Source organism: Urocitellus parryii, chromosome 2 (assembly GCF_045843805.1).
Source record: "Urocitellus parryii isolate mUroPar1 chromosome 2, mUroPar1.hap1, whole genome shotgun sequence".
NCBI classification, from domain to species: domain Eukaryota; kingdom Metazoa; phylum Chordata; class Mammalia; order Rodentia; family Sciuridae; genus Urocitellus; species Urocitellus parryii.
The window spans coordinates 212611378-212633486 of NC_135532.1; the positions used below are offsets into that span (position 1 = coordinate 212611378).

General features: G+C 38.3%; 1 protein-coding gene across 12 annotated transcripts in view; it reads right to left on the reverse strand.

The window, feature by feature from the left end:
* Grik1 (glutamate ionotropic receptor kainate type subunit 1) overlaps positions 1–22109 on the reverse strand; it is a 389318-nt gene that overhangs the window by 139277 nt on the left and 227932 nt on the right. For 7 of the 12 annotated variants that reach the window (XM_026396163.2, XM_026396160.1, XM_026396161.1 and 4 more), the window contains exons 2-3: positions 12183–12350; positions 8619–8876 (exon numbers count right to left, since the gene is read on the reverse strand). The exons of 3 other annotated variants lie outside the window; for them this stretch is intronic. In XM_026396163.2, coding sequence (XP_026251948.1) covers positions 8619–8876; positions 12183–12350 — 426 coding nt within the window. The remainder of the gene's footprint in view (positions 1–8618; positions 8877–12182; positions 12351–22109) is intronic. 2 more of the 12 variants (XM_026396166.2, XM_077795036.1) reach the window with 1 other exon arrangement.

Here is a 22109-nt window from a genome sequence, read left to right on the forward strand (position 1 = left end):
AAGTGGTTATCATAGCAGAATGGAGCAAGCTGTGATTGCTGAAAGTGAAAAATTCACTTATTCTTTTATTCAGCATTGGTCATATAAATCATATCTTTCATTTTGGCCAGGTAACCCATGTCAAAGTGCTACTTTTCTTTAATTACAAATTTTATACCTCTGTCAAGATTCTTGTTTAATAATGTATTTCTTTTTTTCTTTGGGAAGATAGAAGGAAATATATTAGACCTAAAAAAATCCAGACTAACTCACTGTTTAATAGTGCCGTAAGTGCAGCTCTTTTATTTATTCATAGAATGATTGAACACATTATCTTTAGGATTTAGAACAGTCCATCACACATAAACAGCACTCAAGAAAAAGTTATCGCTACTTCCAAGGTTGTCATTTCTCTCATGGTTTCTCCCAGAATTTCTTTCTTTCAAACAGTGACATTTTGGGGGTTGGGATGTGGGGAGCACTAGCCGATCAGGCGTGAAGTGCCGGGTTTGATCCCCAGCGTTTCAAAAGTAAATAAATAAGTAAATAATAAAATTAAAATGAATTTTAAAGAGAGGAAGTATGGGAGTCAATCACAGACATTCTTTCATATGTTAATTTCATTTCAAATTAATCCACATTGTAAAGCATTTATAGAGGTTTGGTATAGATAAGAAAATAAAATATGAACCTTTCAAGGGTCACATGTCATGAATCCAGGACTAGAGACATCTTTCTGGAACTCATTTACCTTTTGGACTTACTTAGTCCCATCTGAGGACTCTCACATTGGTATCTATAGCCCAGAATACTTTCCCTGAATTTCAGACTCATGTATTAAATGCCTACTGTGATTCCATTTGCTAAACTCAAATTTAGCATATTCATGACTGAATTTCTGATATCATCCTTATTCCCTCCAATTAGTTTCAGCTAATATCTCCTGCATCTCAAGTGATGGCTACTCCATTCTTTGGCTGAAGCCAAAACGTCTAGAGTCTTCTGAGACTCCACCCTGCCTCTTAAAACCTTCAACCTTATTATTGGTTATGTTTTCATTTTTAAATTCACAGGCATGAAATAAGTCATAAGTCTCACTGCCACTGCAACATTAATATTTTCTAAGACTGAATCCAAGTCTCCCTGCTCTTACCGACCACTTAAAAATAAACATAACATATGGTATTTGTCTCATGTCAAAGGAACACAATGCCTTTTTCTTGACATATGACTCAATTGGAACACTGAGCAAAACTTCACTATTTCAGAGGAGTTGGAGGGAATGTGCTCCCTGTCTTCCCTGTGAAGCAGGTTAATCACTTGAGGCAAATTTCTGCAATGTGAGATGTCCCAAGTTTCTCAGATAATTGAGTTCCTTAATTCAAAATCTATGTCATACACACCCTAAAGAAGAGATGGGTACTAAAAAAGACATCTTAAAATGTAGTCAAACCAAAAGAGAAAGTGCGTGCATGTTGAGAACATCCATGATGCTATTTATGCAGTTTTGCACAGACCCTACATGGCTTCACTCGGTTTTCAGACTCATGCCAATGTCAAATGGAAGCAAAAGAAAGAGAATGATGGATGGACACACAGTAAAACCTTGCAAGTGGGGAACACGTTCAACACCGTTCAGGTATTAGGCCAGCCCTTCATTCCAGGTGTTTCCAGTCCTTGAGAGTTTCCCTCTCCTCTATCACCTCCACTAGCTGCCTTAGATTTTGTAGGAATTGCCAAGAGATTGCCATATTTCAACCTTTGCCTCCCTAAATCGTCTATCAGTACAACAACCAGAGTCATCCACTGCAAATAAGAATCTGATCCAGCTCAAAGCTCTCTCCAGTGGCTTTCTATTTCAGGCAGAGAAGTTTTTCAGGTGGTCTACAAAGCCCTTTGGACTCACAACACCCTCCCTCCGACCTCCTCTCCTAAATCTCTTCCCGTCTTACTCTGTTCCAAACACACTGGCCTACCTGCTGTCTCTCTGATGTACCAGGCACACTCTAATCTTAAACATTACCTGTCGTCTTTGCCTGGAACCTTCTTACAGGTACCACATGGCTTACCTCCTCAGGCTGCTTTAAGTCTTTACTCAAACCTCATCTTTACATTGTGACATGATCTCAAATTCTGGGGACTCCATGTCTAGCTTTCAGATTCTCCTCACCAACATTCTACTTTTTCCTTCTTCCATATATTATTGTTGTGTTTAAAAAGTATAATTCACTTCACAAGAGGTGAACAAATTGTTTATTCTTTAGGTTCCCATAGAACCTAAGCTCTTTGAGGTTAGGGTTTTCTGTTTTCTTCACTACTGTACTCCAAGTTCCTAGGACAATGGCTGGCACATGGTAAATGCTCAATAAGTGTTTGTAGGATGACAAATGTGGCAGCATTACTGAGAATAAAGAAATATATGCTCTAAGAGGATAGCATCAAGATGGCCAAGTGCAATGGGAGTTGATCTTATAAACAGCAATTTATTTAGAGTTGGAAAAAAAAATTGAGGTTTCATCCAGTGAACCTCTAAGGTGTTGCAGGAATCCCAGTCAGGATCAAACTGTGGCAGAGGGTCCCACTGAATGTTCAGATTTTTCCAAGGCCAGGAAACTAAGTATCTTGGAAAGAAATATGCGCTATCCCCTGAGACCCCCACAGCTTAGAACTTCATCCTTTTGGTGATGCCAAAATTGCTTCTCTGAATCCTCCACCCACTATTGTCCAGTTTAGTTAAGATCAAGTTCAACACAGGAGGGAGGAGGAACAGGTGAAGTTTTACTGTGGATTGAGCCATAGCTTCTTTCATTCCATGGACCTGCAGATATTTTTTGACTGTATCCAGTTCCCTTCTAAATTTTTTTTTTCTTTGCAGTCTGAACATTTTGGTTATTTCATCCTTATATATATCCCCTATATAGGAACATGCTTAGTGTCCGCACATGTATAATAAATTAAGAAGTGGGTGGTTGTGAATTTGGGGAGGTAGGCCTAGTCACAAGGTAAGTTGTGAAATAGGAAAATTCTCTATTTGAAACTTCCTTAATTTGTGTATATATATATATATATATATATATATATATATATATATATATATCCTACATAGTTAGCTTAAAGTGGTCTACAACAATGATTCAAGGGCTGGGGATATAGCTCAGTTGGTAGAGTGCTTGCCTTGCATGCACAAGGCCCTAGGTTCAATCCCCAGCACCACCGCCCCGCAAAAAAAAAAAAAAAAATTCAATAAACTAGGAATTGGAGGGAATTTTCTCAAGACAATGAAAGGGATTTACAAAAAAAAAAAAAAGATTCAAGACATTTTATTTATATTATATGTATATCTTATGTTTGTGTCTTAAGATATGGAGGATTTTCAATGATGGAGGTGGGTTCAGTGCAGGGATAGTTTGTCTCAGGGGTTTGCACTGGCTGTTCATGCTGTGCAAAATCTTGAATGTTCTCTTCCAAAGCATCACATAGCTTTTTCCTCTTTAATGTTTTACTCAAAAATATAATTTTCTCTTGAGGACTTTCCTGTTAGGGTCTGTAAACAAGTCAGGATGGTGCCTGGCATGTTGCCAGAGGGAGTGGTTTGTGAAGTAACGCCAGCGAGCCATTAAGTGTGGAGATTCCTTATTGGTTGACTGCTGTACCTAGTTTATGTTAATTAAGATAAGCTGTGTGTAATGTGTATATACCCCTCCGGTCCTACAATAAACGGCTCCCACTCCTGCTGTATCAATGTATACAAGTTGCTCGTCACCCCCCCCCCGGTTATTTTGCTGCAGCTGGACTGCGGCACTTTCCTGGTATGCTTACTTAAAATTGCAAACTTCATCCTCATTCCCCAATCTCCCCAAAGCCATTTGCTGCCTTATTTTTCTTCATAACACTTACTAACATTTATCATACTAACATTTACTTATATATTTTATCGATTAAATATATTTTATTCCTTAGATTGTGAGATCCCTGAGGTCAGAGATATTTCTGTGTGTTTTTTAGAATAGTGGTTAAAACGTGTCTGGTAGTAAATGTTTACTAAACCAGGGAATCTGTTTATCTGTTTGCCTGCCTATTGAATGTGGAAGAGCATACAACGAAACTCTAATAGGTTTTCCTGGATATATTAGGTCTTTACCTATTTCTTTAATTTTAGCATTATCCAAAGGAAGCAGTCTTATTTTTATAAATGTTGAAAAATAAACTTTAAAAATAAACTGGGAAGGAAGCCATTTATTTAGATCTTAGGAAAGGGCAACCATGGCAAACAGTGCCATGCATGTTTGGGCCATTGTGGTTGTTCTCCCCAGTGTCTCACAAATTACCACCTGACCCAACTGTGTGTGAACATGAGTGCTGGGACAAGTCAAGAAAATAGGGAAAAGGAACCAGCAAAACTTGACCATGGGTTTTCTTAGTTCACAAAATAAAAGCTAGGTAGAAGTGCATTTATTTTTTCATGTTTTGCCAATGCAATTGGGATGAGCATTTGCTATGTGGACCTAGCTCTCTCTGCTGGTTGTGCAGGTGGTTGCCTCGCCTAGTGTAAGAGAATACTTTGAAATCCCAAAGGAAGAGACTGCTAAATCATTCTTTCCCATTAACAGCACTGGGGCTCAGAGCATGAGACCTGGAAGTATTTTGAACTGAAGGAGCCTGGAAGGGTCTAGAAGCAAGGCCCTTCTGACCTTCTCCTGCTCTCCTGTCTCCAATTTCTTTCTGTCTCCCCACTAGAAGTCATGGAAACTTGGTCTTCTTTCCCCCAAAGAACGCCACACCACCTTGGAAGGTCACTGTCACTTCTCCCTTGAAAATCCTCGTTCCAGAGGCTTTGCTCAGTACCCCCATCAGACTGTTTTCATGAACTCATTCCTTTTCGTCCACTAGTCCACTACATTTCTACTCAGCTATACATTTTTTTTTCATAAAATTTAAGCATAAAAATATGCAGTTTCAGTGGTAGAGTATTGCCTAGCATGTACAAGCTCTGAGTTCCATTCCCAGCGCTGCAAAAAACAAATAAACAAAAGAAAAGTTTTACCTCCGTCTTTGGGTCTTCATTTTGGGAGGCTTCTGATTAAACTCAGATTAAATTAATTTGTTGTGCTTTTCTATTGGTAACCTGCCTCTTGTTATAGGGCTATTAATCATGACCCTTAATGATGAATAAAGAAAAGTTTTACACCCTTCCACCCCTCCAATACCTCTCTGAAAATTTGCCAGTCAATGAACCAGGATGTCACCTGGGACAATGAGGCAAAAGACTACCAAGGCTGATGAAGAAGTCAGGAAGAGCAATTGATGGGGAGGGGAAGAGTGTGGGGACTCAGCAAAATGAAGGAAAACCCGTGAACGGAAACTGAACCTACTCACTAGTGTGCCGAAGCCCTGGCTCTTACAAAATTACGAATCTGAGCTTTTAGCTGTTTTCTTTTTCCTTTTTTTTTTTTTTTTTTGAGGGGTAAACTAGAGCCCTGGGGCTAAGTGTAGCCCAGCACACATTTTTGCAAATGAAGTTTTATTGCCACACTGCGTCCATCATTTGCATTTTCTCTATGGCTGTTTTCTGGCTACCTTGTCAGAGCTGCAGTAGTTGTGAACAAGACCATGTGACCTCAGAGCTTAAGCTGTATACTATTTGGTTCTTGATAGAGAAAAGTTTGCTGGCCTGGGTCCTACACCAATGTCTGTGCCTCATTTTGCTGAGATTGGCCCTGAGAATGCAGAAACTGCTGAATGGGCTCTGAACTCATTTGATGCTCTGCTTCTCAGCTCGTTTGGATGCGTGTGAGGGGATAGCAGCCAGGCTTCCACCAGGGGTCTAATGAAGCCAGAAGGGATGTCCAGTTGGCAGCAATTTCTCATTGCCTAGGGTCACCTCTGATGATGACAATCAGAAACATGTCGGTGAGTTAAGGGACGAACACCCAGGGAAGGGAGAGAGAAGCGATGAGATGAGACAGGACTTTACTCCTCCCAAGAGTTCTCTAGAGCCTTTCTGCATTTAACTTCTAGAGAACAGAATGCTGCCTGCCTGAATTTAGTGAACTGAATTTTGTCCTTAGAGACAAGCACGCTGCTCCTGATAACTTCAATGGGAGTAACGGGCCATTTGGTCCCACCACATCTGTGCTGGCTTCAGGCTATTTAACAAACTCCTAAGCAAATCCCAATAAAGTGCTCTTTAATGGATTCTTAATTCTGCTGTGGGGGTGGGTACTGAGCACACCTAAGTCCTAACTTTTCCTTCAGGTTTACTTAGTCTCCTCCTTTTTTATGACTTGCTAATTACTGCAACCAAGAGCCCTGAGTCAAGAAGTATTAAATCCACTCAAAGTCATAAGATGTCTGCTTTTATTGATCTCAGTTGATCTGTTTACTTACTCTCTGGGTTCCAAATTAATAGCTCAATTGATTATTCATTTACATTTTTAATGTTGTTATGGGCAAAATCACTTTAACATAAATCATCTCTAACTTCATGGGTGACATACAAAATCGTTCTGGATTTTTAATTTCAACAAGTATTTATTGAGCATCTGAGCTCAGGTGAACTTAACCCATATGAAAAAGGTCATTTCAGACTCTAGTGAAAGTTGATATAAATGATTTTTTTTTATTTTTCTGCTGCACAAGGTGGCCATTACTTATGAGTAGTTAATCTGAAGTCAGGACATTAACTTTTGTGTCATTCTCTTGCTAACTATATTTTAAATACAATTTAAAAATCTATCATGACTACACATTTGTTTGAACTCTTTCTTAAATTAAACACAGAAATTTCAATGATTTGTTTTCCTTTTGAATGGTTTTTGCTTTTCTGGAGATGGAGAAATAGTGAGAGATTACACTATGGAGAGCTCACCATAATGAGAATTAATATGGTTGTATTAGCTCACGAAATACTCTTTTAACAACAGTAGGTAACACGGAAGATCTAACTACACGTGTGTTTACAATAAAATATTCTACCTGAAGGCTCTTTAAATATGTTGTGGAGTTTATTTGATAATATGTTTTCTTTCTTCACAGGAAGCAGGTAAAGCTTTAAAAAAAATGACTGCCTGTGGCATATCCCTCTCAATAAGACTGCTTTGAATATAATATTTATGAATTATATATCCAATCACCTACCACCTTCACTTCTTCCTAAAATGAGATGAGTCATAAGAAAATACATAAACGCATATCTCCAACCATAATAGTCACTTTTATCTGACAGCATAAAATGGAACCAGAGTTTAAGGCCAAATGGAGGAGGCTCACTATTCATCCTCTGGGGGATAATAAGTGCTAATGCTTTTTGAAAAGGGTATTGAAAAATGAAATAGTATTAAAGTCTAAAAGTGCTTCCCTTTACTAATTTTCACTGTTAATTTTATTAGTCTTTTTGCCCAATGTGTAGATTACAGAAAGGAGCTAATTTAAATTCTTGGAGGAAAAAAAAATTCAAACAGTTAATAGTGTTATTTTTCTGAACGTAATTACTAAACTCTTTTCTTCAAGTATGTGATAGGAAGCAGATAATAAATATAGATAAGATACAATTTTTATTTCAGGATCTTCTAGTCCCATAGATATGTAATAGATCATTGAAATAGAATGTGAGAGACAATGATTCTATTTCCAAAACACTGCTGAAGTCTTCGGTGTTCCCAGAGAGCCTCGTGGAAGAGGGAATATTTACATGTAGTCATAGAGAAAGAAGGTGTTCACCAGCATTTGAGTCACTCACAGTGGCTCCATAGTGAGGGGCCAGCCTCGGAAAACAGAAGTTGAGGAGAAATGAAAGACTTCTCATCACAGCTGGTGTGAGAATATAGGCCAAGGAGGGAAGCTAGTGCCTTGATTTATAAAAACTAACTTGGCTTAATGTGAAATTGGCCAAATTATTATATGCCACAATAAAACCCACCATTCTGTTTAATTAATATGCACCAATAAAAAAATAAGCATAATAGTCCAATGGTGAAAAACTTTGAGTTAGAGGGGTTTAGATTTTATTATGTGGACAAAGGAGGGTCCTTGGCTGACTGTAAATGAAACAAGTGGGAGTCTAATCTCTGACAGACCCTGAACTGTAAGCAGAAGACAGGGAGAAAAAAAACAGAACACTACAGATGGAGTTAGAGAAAATCTAACGAGGGCCAGAATGAAAGCTTAGTTCTAAGACTCATCACCTGGGCTCAGAGCCTCTTTCCCAGGAAATAGTACACTTGAATAGTATAATCTGTACCTGAATTCTTGTTTGCTAACCTACTTTGGGAACTTTTTCAGACATTTGCATAGCCACTTATCAAGTTCAAATCTTATTATCTGGTCACTTTCATTGTGGTCATAGTTGTATAAATGAAATTACATTTTTGATATGTAATTAGAATATAACATATCAATAGGGTGATATTTCTTTTTAAAAATCCCCATAAATTTGATGAAAAAAATCAGAAAGAATCAAAAAACAAGAGAAATTCAAGCTAGCTACACTTGATGTTCCTAAATTACTTTGGAATACACAGTCAGCTTTATATAAAGACATTTTCATACACTCCACCTGAAAAGTTTATGCCTGTAGAAAACTTTAATTCCCTTTGCTCAGGCCAAACATGGCCAGGTTTGGTCTCGTGTGAGTCCCATACCTGTGCTGTCTTCATACACCACAGTCACTGTTTTCCAGTTGTAATAGAGGACCAGATCCAGGACCGCTCTGCTGATAGCTGCATAATCTGGATAGAGGTTGATGTAAAACAAATCTTTGTTGTCCACTGAGGGGTGTTTCCAGCGGGTCTGTATGTGTGGAACTTCGAGAGCGTTGCAAATAGACTGCACAGCACTGACGGAGGAACTATGGGAAGGGCCAAAGAGGGCAGCCACACCGAGAGCCAACTGGTCACATGCTGAGGATGTCCAAAGACAAGTAGGGGGGGGGAGATGGAGAATAGGGAAAGGGGGAGAGAAAGAGAGTCCTGTGAGTTTTATGTTTCCCTTTGAGGATTCTTCTTTTTAACTTGACTATTGGAAAATCTCCCCATCTGTATGTAGAGGAAATGTGCTCCTTTCAACTCCCAATTTTCTTGAGATGATAAGATACTGATAGATGTAAATGCAGAACCGATTAGCAATACATCACAGGACCAACTCCCTGCAAATAAAAATGAGTTACGGGTCTCACTTCATTACCTTTAATCAGATGGAGTCTAAATCCCTCACTTAATGTGGCTGTTACTGGGGAGCCCTCCAGGAGCCAACCAGCAAGTCATTTGTCAAATGAATGTTGTATGAATTAAAGTCCTGTCATGTGGCAGGGTGGCAATGAAGGTATTAGCGTGGTCACAGAATTCAGAGGAAAAACCTGTGAGTGACTACAAATTGCTTTAGCTTCTGTCTTTCCCAAATTCAGTTCCAGTTTATTGAGATTTTGCAAAGGATTGTTTCTTTTGCAGAATACTGATTCTCGACACCTAATTAATTACAGAACAATGGAATAGCATCGCTTAAAGGGAATCTTAGGAGTCTCACTTCAAGACTATGGGCTGAGTTTTGACCACTAACAGTAGCGGAGCTAAATCAGAGCTCGGGACCCCGGCTCAAGGTCAGGTCCTTTTCTGTCTCAGTATGAGCCAACATATACCTTAACAGAATGAAGTCATATTTAAAAATGTATTTATAACATAAATTAATTTTCTCACTATATATGCTAATTGAGAGAATTTAGAATATTTAACATGTATGGAAAACCAGCAGGCTGTACTTAATCCATCATCTTGGGAGAATATCTACTTATACTTCAGACAGTTGGGATCATTATACAAATGCAGTTTGATACATTGAATATAATAGCACACTTCTTTGTCAAGTAATTATAAATTCTTCAAAAGGACACTTTCAGTATCTGTAGAATATACCGTTCCACGGAAATTTAATCACTTATTTTAACCATTTTTATAATTTTAAACATTGAAGCTCCTCCCACTTCTTGACCATAAGAAATTTTATACAACTTCTATTTTTCTCTGTATCTTAGGATACTTCCTCAGAGAAGATTTCCAAGGGTTGAGTTTCCAAGGGTTAACTAAATTAAAGGGTTTTGGCATTTTTGTTATTTGATACATATTATCCAAATTTCCCTCCAGAAAGGTTAGAGCAGTTTAACCTCTACAACCATGTAAATAGAGCCTATTAATCTTATGCTGGCAGGTGTTAAATATAAATTTAGCTGCATTTTCAAATTTATATTGTAATTCTATTTTGAAGTAATTTAGAACTACCAAGATATAATAATTGAATATAAGACTTAAATAATAGCTCAATTTGTAAGTGCAATGGTGTTGACTTTGATAATAATATCATTTGGCAAATAAAAGTAAGTGGAACATTTGTATGACTCTAAAATTATCTGACTCGATTTAGAGAGAATAATATGATAACTATTGTAGATATCTAAGGGGCTGTGGTTGTTGACAGTCATTTACAAGGAAAACTTTTTGATACTGTGCTGTTCAGTACTGAATTACTACGTCAGCTATAGATATGTATACTTTTCTGCATTAAGTGCTGTAGGTATAAATTGTCGTTGTCCTTAGAATCTTATTTCTGGATGTATTTTCATTAGTTAACCAGAAAAAAAATAAGAGCACAAGAGTTTGTGAACTGCCAGGTGATCCAGCCTGTGCAATGGATTGAGATTTTTGCTAATATGTAGCTCTAGGATTCTAATAGTACTTGACAGAAAATCAATCCTTTTGAATTTTGTTTGCCAGCAAATTACCAGTTTTAAGAAGCTTTGGGGTGTTTAATTTACAAGTATGGCAGGTACTTCAGATCATAAGAAATCTCAGTTCTTATGTGGGTTGAAGTACCGATGCTAAATGTAGTTGGCTGGCTTTCTATGGAGTGTGTGTGTGTGTGTGTGTGTGTGTGTGTGTGTGTGTGTGAAAGAGAGAGAGAGAGAAAGAGAGAGAGAGACACACAGAGAGAGAGAGAGAGAGAGAGAGAGAGAGAGAGAGAGAGAGATCTAACCCAAACAGATAATGCATATGGAGATGACTTGTAAATTTCAAAGTGCTGTATAAGCAAAGCTTTACTATTTGTTCATAGACAATCCTGACCTATATGACATTTTTAACTCCATCCATCTTGAAAAAGAAAGAATTCTTGTACTAAGTGGCATGCCATAGGTAGACAGACATCATTGCACTATATTTTTTTCACCTGTACTCCTAAGAAAAGTTTTATATTTTATTTGGAAAGAGTACTAAAAGTCTTGCAAAAGTTCACTAAGTGAACACATCCTATGATCTAACTAGGTTAATTCAGTTAACAACCAGCATTCAGCAACTTGGAAACCAGCGGGACTGTGGAGTTCACTGTGTTTTATTTGTTTGTCTGTAATGGTGAGGCATTCTCTGTGAGGCAAAGAGACCCTTCTGTTCTGGGGTGCTCAACAGCCTTTGTTGCCACACAAACTCCTTTATCTGGTGACTAGACTGTGCCCTTATTAGAGGCCAAGCTTCAAGTGTATCAAATGTGATCTTACTTCAAAGAATCATCCTAGAAGTGCCAGCAGGATGTCTAAACCACCCTTCAGTTCCACGTGAATCATTCCATGGGAGAAAGCTTGTAGTCTATAAATTGGATTACTTTTTAGGCACTTGTCTTCTGTTCAGAAGCAAAAGAAAATTAAATGCTGACATTGTTCTCTCACAGATTTAATCTTTGTATTTCTATGATTTTGTTGAAAGGAGAAAAAAAAAAGTGTTGTGAAGATGCTAGGTAAACCCCATAGTTTACAACCTGTTAAAATTCAGGGTGTGAGTTATGTATGTCCTGGGCATTTCCACAGCTCCATGGATGTGACCTTCTGCAAAGTTTTATTTGACTGCACTGTACAATTTCATGGTGGTATCTCAGCTTCAGGAAGGAAAAACAGATCAAGCTTGACATTTTCCATTCACAGCTGAACCAGTTAATCATAGAGTGGAGGGCACTGAAGGGTAAGCTAATCAGAAAGGCCCAGAAAACAGGGTAAGGCAGCATCCATTAGGTTAGCACAGATTGCATTGATCAGTGACACCCAGGCCTGAGATTTCCTACGACCCATTTGCACTAAGATGCCTGTTTTGAAAAAGGGCAGGTTGCAAAAAGGTGACCCATGGAGCAGACGGATCGCCCAAAGAAGCTTTTAAAAGTGGGAAAAGGGTTACCTCTCCGTGAGGCTTCGAAACTATCAAAAAGATTAATTCTCTGGATGTCATAGGTTAATGTGGTGTTCGGCATCAGGGTTCGGTTTCTGTTAATGCTGGTGACTGCAAACTTGAAAGCTAGTTCTTCCACATTAACAGGTTCGTTTTCCACAGTTTCAAAAATCCCTCCTGCAAAAGCAAAAGAGATGGACGAGAAGCATTAGTCACATGATTCATCCATAAATTTTTTTTTTTTTAAGAAGACAAATGGTAACCACAAATGAAAGACCTAACGTGATAAATGGTCTAAGCAGACCCCAAATCCAGGGCTAAAATAAGTTTATGAGCATGTGTCATAGGCAGACAAATAGGTCTAATGGCATATGATCCTGAAGGTTTAAATTCAATGGTGGCATGTATAATACCTCTCAGACGGTGAATATATTCCAGATATTTTGTAGCATGAAAATGTAACAGATAATAAAGCAGAGAGCAATTTTCCACTGTTTGGACAAGAATGGCATTGGTCCTTGACCTGAAGATAATTTGAGCTCTATCCTGTTAGGACCGCCCTTCCTTACAATGAAGCTCTTTCTGTTCAGAAGCAGACATTCTAGATTCCAAAGAGATCACACAGAGAGATGAGTGGGCTCAAAATGGGACACACATACTCTTTCGAATGAAAGCATCATTTCTACACTTCATGGGTCAGAACTCTGAGCCATGTATTCTAGCAATGTATTCTAGTACTTTCTGAAGTGCATGGGCAGATTCAAAGAACTCTTTTTTCTTTTCATTTTCTTTCTTTCTTTTTGAAATTTTGTTTGGTTGTTCCCCAAAGCAAACCTGTATACCATCTCTGAAGAAATATGTGCCTTTGCTGAGCTCGGATATCTTAAACATGAAGATTTCACTAGAAAAAATAATATGAAATATTAGTGCTTCAAGCCTCATCAGAGAATTCAGCTCTGGCTTTTTTTTTTTTTGAGGCTTTGATGTTGGATAGAGACATGTAAGTACTGGCAACTATGCATTCTTATTGTATTTTAAGTGCTGTTCTGGGATTATTGATAGACACGGAGTGTTCACATTCAGTAGAAGTCCTCTTAAATGACCTCCACTTAACTTACTCCTTGATTGACCCAAACTCATTTCCTTTAAGAATGCATATGAACTGATGTCCCTGGAATTCTGAATACTTGAGACTCTCAAGCTGCTGTTTATCTGCTCTTGCCATTCTGTAATTCCTTACCAAAGTTAGTTGTAGGTTTTCCCTAAACTTGCCTGTGCTAGATCTATTTGTAAATGCTTTAATAATGCTTTGTACTCAAGGAAAAAAAAAATGTACCAAAAAATCTGAAATCAATATCATGAATTGGGAGTTTGATAAATGAGCATTCTTTTTTTGGAGAACGCCAAATGATAGATGCTAATTGAAAGTGATTACTTTCATCCTACTTTGAAAGAATAGTAAATAAATGCACATCTATAACTTTTCTGATAAACTGACATTCTCAATTAAATAGCTACTACGGTGTCAGATTGAAAGCTAAGAAGATTTATACAGAACAAATTTGGCTCCTTTTAGACATATTTCTGGCATTTACAGACCAATGTTAGGAATCATTCACATATTGATCATTTCCCTGTTCTTAGAGAAACCATAACTGAAAACTATGTGATGATATTGGGTGATCATTTTAAACTTCATCTAAAGACCTGCATGGAACATTCACTCAGAAATGAGTGTTGGGAATAAATTTACTTTTCCAGTGAATTTTTGTTTTTCTTTTGCTGGGTAATTACAAACAGGGATTTGGAGCTGGATTTCCAGTTCCTCAGAACTTTTGATGAATGTTTGAGAGGAAAGTGGTAAAATTTGGAAAATAGACACTTGGTCACCAAAAGAAGATGGCTGTGAGGTGAGTTCACCCTCACTGTCAAGCTGATGCACACAGCAGATCCAGTCATTATTAGCAATTATTTGTTTACTCATTATTCCCTCCCATACCCAGTGAGCCCTCACACAGACAGTGTGTTTAACTCAGAACCACTATTCCTATGGAAATCAAGTCATCTAAATATTTTCAGGCTGCAACTGTTTAGGAAAAAAGTTAATCACAGGCTGAGGTGTGAGCACCATTAATCTGTGTATGGTAGGTAGGTAGGTAGGTAAGTAGGTAGGTACAAACACTGTAACAGGAAACAGAAGTTCTGAATCCTGGACATGAGTTTACCTGATTCACCTTCCAGGAGGATCTTGAGATGAAAGTCACCATGAAATAGCTCTTTTATGTATATTTCATTTAAACTTTATAACATTCAGGGTAGCAGATACTTTTCCTGTCTTTCTAAAAAGTGAACAGGGAGATTATTTTACCCAGCTTATTCGAGGTTGCAAATCTGTGACAAACTCAGATGTCTGACTGTCCAACCAGTGAGTGCCATCAACTTCATCAAGCTCTTTCTATTGCTCGTCTCCAGCATGGGCTGAAGCTGCTGCCTTGTGTCCCTTGTCTGTGAAGCAGTTGATATAAGACAAAGTCCTCAGAAAGCTCAGCTGCTCCCCAGGGAAAGGCTGGTATTGTTCGCCTCCTGCTCACCTCAGAGCTATTCCTTTGGGATACAGTTTCCTTTTCCCACACATCTGAGTGTTCCTGGGTTTAAGAAAATTATGTGTTTTGATAAGTGTTTAGGTGGTGTGTAGGTGAATTCTGTTTTTCATTTTGAGAACAATTTCTTTTATTCCTTTGCCAAATGAGAATTACACGTTGTGTCATTAGCTCAGCACCCTATCGCTTTCTCCTTTTCTCTGAGAAAAGGGCATCTGATAAATACCAAAAACCTACAGTGATGTGAGGTATACAGAGTGCTGGAAAAGTACCAAGAAAGTGAAATATAATAAAAACAGGAGAAAGTTATTAATAGGAGCCAGACTAATACTTCACAGGGGGGCAGACTGTTTAAGGATCCACTGCTTCCTCCCTCCTCTGCCTCCCCCTAGCTTCAGGTTTAAGATGCAGAGTGTTTGATAAAAGGAATAGAGAGGGACACACACCTAGGAATATCCCTTCCTTTCTTTCTTCTAGATGGGTGTGGGCTACTAATGAGATTTTTAAAGCCTTTTGTGGGGTCTGTGCATAGTGAACAAATGGCTCCAGCCATTTGGAAGCCAGGAGTACCATGGGCTAGGAGAGGAATCCCTACCTCGTTCACTCTACACTTCCTCTTCCTCCTCTGCTCTTGCACCTGCCTGATTCCCTCATCCATCATTCTCTCTTTTAAGGTCACTGTCTCTTTTGCTTTCCCTTATTTGGACTGAACTGAGTATGACTTTTACACCTAAAAATTTATCAGGCCAAGGAAGGATTAGGAAATGTGAAACTAAGAGACTAGCTCAGGCTCACGGGAGAGAGGGAAAGCAGCCCCGCCTGGTTTATTTTTTCTCCACTTCCCAAACCAGGTCAGTGGGTGAGGAAAGGAGGGCAGACTCTGAGAGTTCAGGATGAAGAGGAAGCCTTTCCTTTCTGCTGCACGTCTGGAGAAGTGGAGCGAGGCAGTGCTGGCTGGGAGAAGCAGAACCTGCAGGTTGGATTTCCCACACTCTCTTCCATTACCTGCACCTCCTGTGAACCTGAGCCATGCAAAGTATGTTTGTGACTAAAAAGACAAAAGTCTTCAGGATGGCATGGACCAGGTTGAGTGAGTGCAGATCACACACCAGTCCTTGGGGAATCCAGGTCTTTTCTGCCTCATCACCAATAAGTATGACCAGGGTCGAAGGGCATCATTAACGTGCACCCCAGCCTCTTTCTCAACCTTCCCCCAGAACCATTTGCGGCTTGATGTCTCAGGATAATTTGGATACACTGTCCAACCTAAGGGTTACAAATTAGAAGAGATTGACTTTTTGAGCTTTCATGTGAATATTTGTGCTATTTGAAATGGCAGGGAAGGGTAAAAAATTGTATTTCTTGTAAGTACCAAAATAAAGATGAATTCTGAAAACTGAACATTTTTATGTTCTTAATAAATATGTATATTTAGGCTTTATTGTAGAAAGCCTGTGGTTTTCTTATCTTGATTTTCCCTGTTGTCCTTGCTGGAAAGAATAGACATTGGAACAAATAAGGCTAATGCTAAAAGGTTCTGTCCTTTGTACTCCATGTTCCCTTACTTCAGCAAAGGTACCACATGGTCACTCAACAAAGGAATGAAAAATAAGGAGTGTTCCCATATTTTGGAGTAGTTTTGATGCTGTAAAACTTTTTTGAATGTCATTATTATGGGCTGACTTATGCTTCCCGAAATTCATTTGTTGAAGCCCTAATGCTAAAACTAGTACTTCAGAATGTGGCTACATTGGAAATGCATTTTCAAAAAGGTGATCAGATTAAAATGAGCTAGGTAAGATGAGACCTGATCCATTCTGTCCTTATAAGAAGAGGAAATTTGGATGCACAGACATACATTCAACGTGAGCAGAGGAAGTCCACGTGAGGATGGGAGGAAGGAAGGAGACCTCAAGAGAAATCAGGCCTCTGAACCCTGGTCTTGCACTCCCAGCCTCCAGAACTACGAGAAAACAAACTGTCATTTAAGTCACCCACTTTCTGAAATTTTGTTGTGATAGCTAATATATTCATTTTCTAATATATTCATTTTCTCTTTTTACCCTGAGGACTTTACAATTGAAACATGGACAATTTTAATGGAAATCACATCTGTGTAAGTCACATTTTCTTCTAACAAGATTCAGAATTTATCACAAAATAATTTAAGATGAACAGAGAGGAACTCACTAGAAATCATTTAGGCAACAGAGTTCCATTATCATGGCAGTGGTTCTGTCTCTGTTGGGGAGACTCCTACACCAAGGAAGCTAGGTCATGGGCAGTTGTGTTTTGAGACCACACAGACAAGGACAGAGGCTAGGGTGACATCCTGCATGTGGAATAGGTTGCTTTCAAGACACCATGGTGGGTGGGATGAAGGGTGGTCAGGGAGGGCTTGTGGTTTGTACCACATCCCTCCATCTAGACTTAAAAAGAGAATCGCGCACAATCATACATTGGACTGTTGGGTTAATGACTTGATCATTGTAGGCAAAGGGCAGCACTGAGAGAAGATGAGGACAGGAGGCTGTGCTTTTTATGAATACTCTTAAGTTGAGTCCAAAGCAATGGCAGATTTGTTGGCTTTCTCTATCACTATAATGAAGTACGTGAAACAATTTATAATTAGAAAAGATTTATCTTGGCTCTTTGGGAGATTTCTGTCCATAATGGATTGACCCTAAAGCTTTGGATCTGTGGTGAGGAGAAAATTGCTCATCTCACGAGCAGAAACAAAGGTGAAGGGAAGAAGATTAGGGTCAAGGGCATAATGAGATGACCTAAGGACCTCCCATGCGGCCCTACCTCTGAAGATCCATAGTGCCTTCCAACAGGTCATCCTGGAAACCACATGGACCTTGATTGGAACACAGTATCCAGCAAATGGTTTCCAAACTTTCCTAACTCTTATGCCTAACTACAGAGTCATACTGCCCAGGGATGTGGCCCAGCCAGCTCTAGGTAAAAGAGACCCAGACTGGCTCAAGATTTTATTAATTAAATTTTCTAGGTTCCAAGAGTAGTTGATAGCCCGTTTATTAACCTGCTTCCCAGTCACTGTTTCCACGAAGCAGGAAAAGTATAACATGGTAGAAATTGAGGCCCTTCCTATGGTACATAACTTCAAAAGAAGCAATTCTACTCTTATCAGCTCCCTGTAGATGGCACCTCTGCTGGAAGATAAGTGGGAAATATAAAAATTACTTCCCTCCTCCCCAATATTAAAAAAAAAAGAAAAAAGAAAAAAAAAAGAAACCAATGTTCTATTGTGCCAAGGAATTTGCCTCATTTCCTGATGAGCAAAAACAGAAAAGTAATGATATTCAACCTTGTTCCTGTAAAAGAAATATTTTTCTGACTCAATTTATCATGTCATGGTGAACATGTTCCAATAATAACCATTGTAGAAGTATAAGATTACACGCCACATTCTATTTTATTTTTTACTTTGATTCATGGTTACGTATATGATGTCCATGATTCTATTGATGATCTCATACATTCATTCACTCAATGACTCATTCATTCATTTATATATAAAATCTTGCCTACTACAAACCAGATACTGTTCGAGGCATTGAGAATACACCAGGAAAGAAAACAGACAAAAATCTGACGTTTGGAGCTTTCACTCTAGAAAGGGAATCGATCACAGACAGGAACAATAACAGGCTGTGAGCTTTATTCTGAGTGACATGGAAGCCAGTGGTGTGCTTTGAGCAGAGCAGTAAAATGATGTATTTCAAAAGAATCACCCTGGCTTCTGTATTAAATCTGGAAGTTGCACATTTTTTGTGTACATCTGGTAATCCCAGCTATTTGGAAGGCTGAGACAGGAGGATTGCAAGATCAAGGTCAACCTAGGCAACTTAGCAAGACCCCTTCTCAAAATAAAATAAAAAGGACTGATAATATGGAACTGCCATAGAGCACCTGAGGTTTCATACCGGTACGGGGGGGGAAAAAGTAAGAAACAAATAAAAGAAAAAGAATGAACTGAAGGGAGGAGAGGAGCAAAAACAAGAAAGACATAGGGAGATCTGCTCTTGAACCTGTTGCAATATCACATTATTACAATATTGTAACAATATCACATGATTGAGACATTGTTATAATATTACATTATTATAATATTGTAACAATGGATTATTACAATAAGAGGCTAGTCACGTAACACAGGTGAAAGATGATGGATTGATTCAGATTTGTGATGTTGGGGTGAGGCAAAACTTGGTTGGATTCTGGGTAAAATCTAAAGGCAAACGATACAGGATTTGCTGACAAACCATGCATGAGAAGAGTGTTGAGGAAGACTTGAGTTTTGGGGCCTGAAGTTGCTATGGACCATGATGAGGAACAGTGCAACAGGCACTCGACTGAAGACATGATTATTTCATGCTGTCTATTCAAAATCCAGGAATGGGAGGAAGTGGGATGCTGCCAGTGTCCTGATTTTGGACTTGTGACCCTTGGAAACACAAGAGAATAAATTTCTGTTGTTTTAAGCAACCAAGTTTGTGGTAATTTGTTATGGCAGCAGAAACTAATACATAATCAGATAAACTTAAGAAAGCTTTAATATTGACTGCTTTTAAAACCTTTGATTCTATTTTTATCTGATACATAAGAAATGTATATATTTCTGGAGTACAGTGATATTATACATACATACATATATAGTCTGTAGGGATCAAATCCATAAATAGTGTGCTATTTATCATCTCTTTGTGGATGAGAACGTTCAAAATTTTCTCCTCTATTTTGAAATATACAATCAATTATTAACTGTAGTCACCACAGTAGGCCTTTAATGTCAGAACTTGTATACAACCCTTCCTTTCTACCTATCAACCATTCTCTGCCAGTATTTGCTGTTTTTAATTATTCTATTTCTTTTCTCATTGCAATGTATTATTTTATCCAGTACTTCTAATAAGCAATATCTAGCTCTCTAACTTGATTTTGCAAATATAGCTGTTAACTATCACACAACACATCAGTGGTTTTTGCTTATTGTATTTTTATACCTTATTTTGAGTCTGACAGGGTCAGTCAGAATATGTAAATATAAAGAGGTTTATTGAAATATATATATATATATATATATATATATGTATATATAAATTCCAATAAACCTCTTTCGCTCCTATAACTAGCTGCTTATGCCCATTGTGACAAATTTTGAGTTCCCTCGGGAAGAAAGGGTGAACCATTAGCTAACAATCAAGAAATGGAAAGTTTAAGTAGTGTTGACTCCTGATTTGCATTCATGTAGAATAATAGCCTTTCCAGAAGCTATCAACGAAAACAAGATGGCAATTTGATCTATTCCTTCGCTGATAGCTGCTCCTTAAATATACAATATTATATTGCCTCCCTTTATTGCCATGTCCATAATTCTAGTTTATTACATCATAAGCAATTTACTCTAGGCTTGTATTTACTGCACCTTTAATTTCAAGGTTACACATTTAATTCCTAAGATTCCCTTAGATCAATCTTTCTTCCTCAATCAGCTTCCCTCTTCCTGTTTTGCTTTTGGAAACCAGCAGTCTTGTTAAAGATCTCATGCTAGATGAATTTGGATGTGAAGAAGGTGTTCCCTGACCTAATGGAGAACAAATAAGAGATTTCTACCTTTCAGGAAGTCCTGAGTAAGGACAGATCTGTGGGTAAGGATAAAGATAACTTCACTGATCTGGTGGCCTAGGACCAAACCTGCTACAAGGGTCTTCATGTATTATTGTCCTTTGAAGAAGTAGAATTAGATTGATGTCGCATCTAGAAGGTAACAACATTTGAACCATCTCTTTGATACCTTCAAAAAGATCTGTATGAATACAGGAAGAATGGCCTTCTAGGAGGAGGAAAATATATCTACAGAGCAAGAATCACTGAGAAGCCTCAGAGGGTAGCCAGTAAAGTAAAGGTTATGGATCATTCTGCAGATAGCACCAGAAATTTTTTCTCAATAAATTTTTTATTGAAATTTTGAAAACAAAAACACCTCTCCAAAGCCAAGATTACTCTTATTTCAGTATTATCCATATTCACTTTAATTCATGGAACACTGAGCATGCGTTCATGTCTAGGGCTATGTTAGCAGCACTAGAAGATCCAAAGATGAAAGACCCTTTGGTTCTTATTCCCAGAAGAGTTTCCAGCTCGTTGGAATAGATCACATTACTGGTGGGAGATTGTTGAAAAGGAAGCTCTGGACGACAGTCAGATCTTGCATCAACAAAGCAAGAAGTTCATTCTTCATAACCTGTTATGTGGAATTCTTTCTGATTCCTCTAGTCAGAGATAAACTCTTGTCTTTGGATAAAATAAAATATACTGAATATTAGGGGGAAATAGGCATTACAGAAAATAGTGTTGATGCTCCTCAAGAAACTAAATACCAACTACCATATGATCCAGCTATCCCACTGGTAGGGAATGAATTGAACATGTTGAACAGACACTTCTACTCCCATGTTTATTGCAACATTATTCACAATAGCCAGGATTAGGAATTAGCTTAAATGTCTCTCCTTAGATGAATGCATAAAAATGTGGTATTATATACACAATAGAATACTATTTAGACAAAGAGAACATAAAACCCTATTATTTTTGGCAATATGGATGGACCTGGAGGATATCAAGTTAAATGAAATAGGTCAGGCATAAAAAGACAACATCACATGGTCTCATTTATAAATGGAATACTGAAAGTTGATCTCACAGAGAAGTTGAAAGTACAGTAATGGTTATCATAGACTAGGGACAGTAGTGGGGTGGAAGGTGGGGGAGAAGCAGGCCAGTGGGTATGATGTTATGGTTAGACAGGAGGAGCAATAAGCTCTGGTGTTCTGGGGCCCAGCACGGGGATCTAATCAACAATAATGCATTATATATCTCAAATCAGCAGAGAATCTTGAATGTACTTACCAAAAAGAAATGGTACTAGTTTAAGCTGATGGTCATGAGGACTATTTTGAGCATGCCACTACCCAATAGATACATGAATCAAAAATCCCATTGTATGTTGTTAATATGTACAAATATTACGTGTCAATTAAAAATTATCTTCAGCCCAGAGCCTGCTTTTTTTCTTGATGTTAGGGACAATGCTAATTGAAATCTGTCCTCTGCCAGGGCTTAATGCAGTGATTTGGACACAGCATATTTTGGTCCCAGTAAATGATCATGCAGTCAAATTGATTCTCTTCCATGTGCCTTAGTACTGTGCCTTCTAAAGCAATTTGTTCTGCCAAGATAAGGAAGCCTGCTCGAGAGGTGGGTGAGAAGGAGGTTGGCTGTTGAGGTATGTAGCGAGACTGCCTGG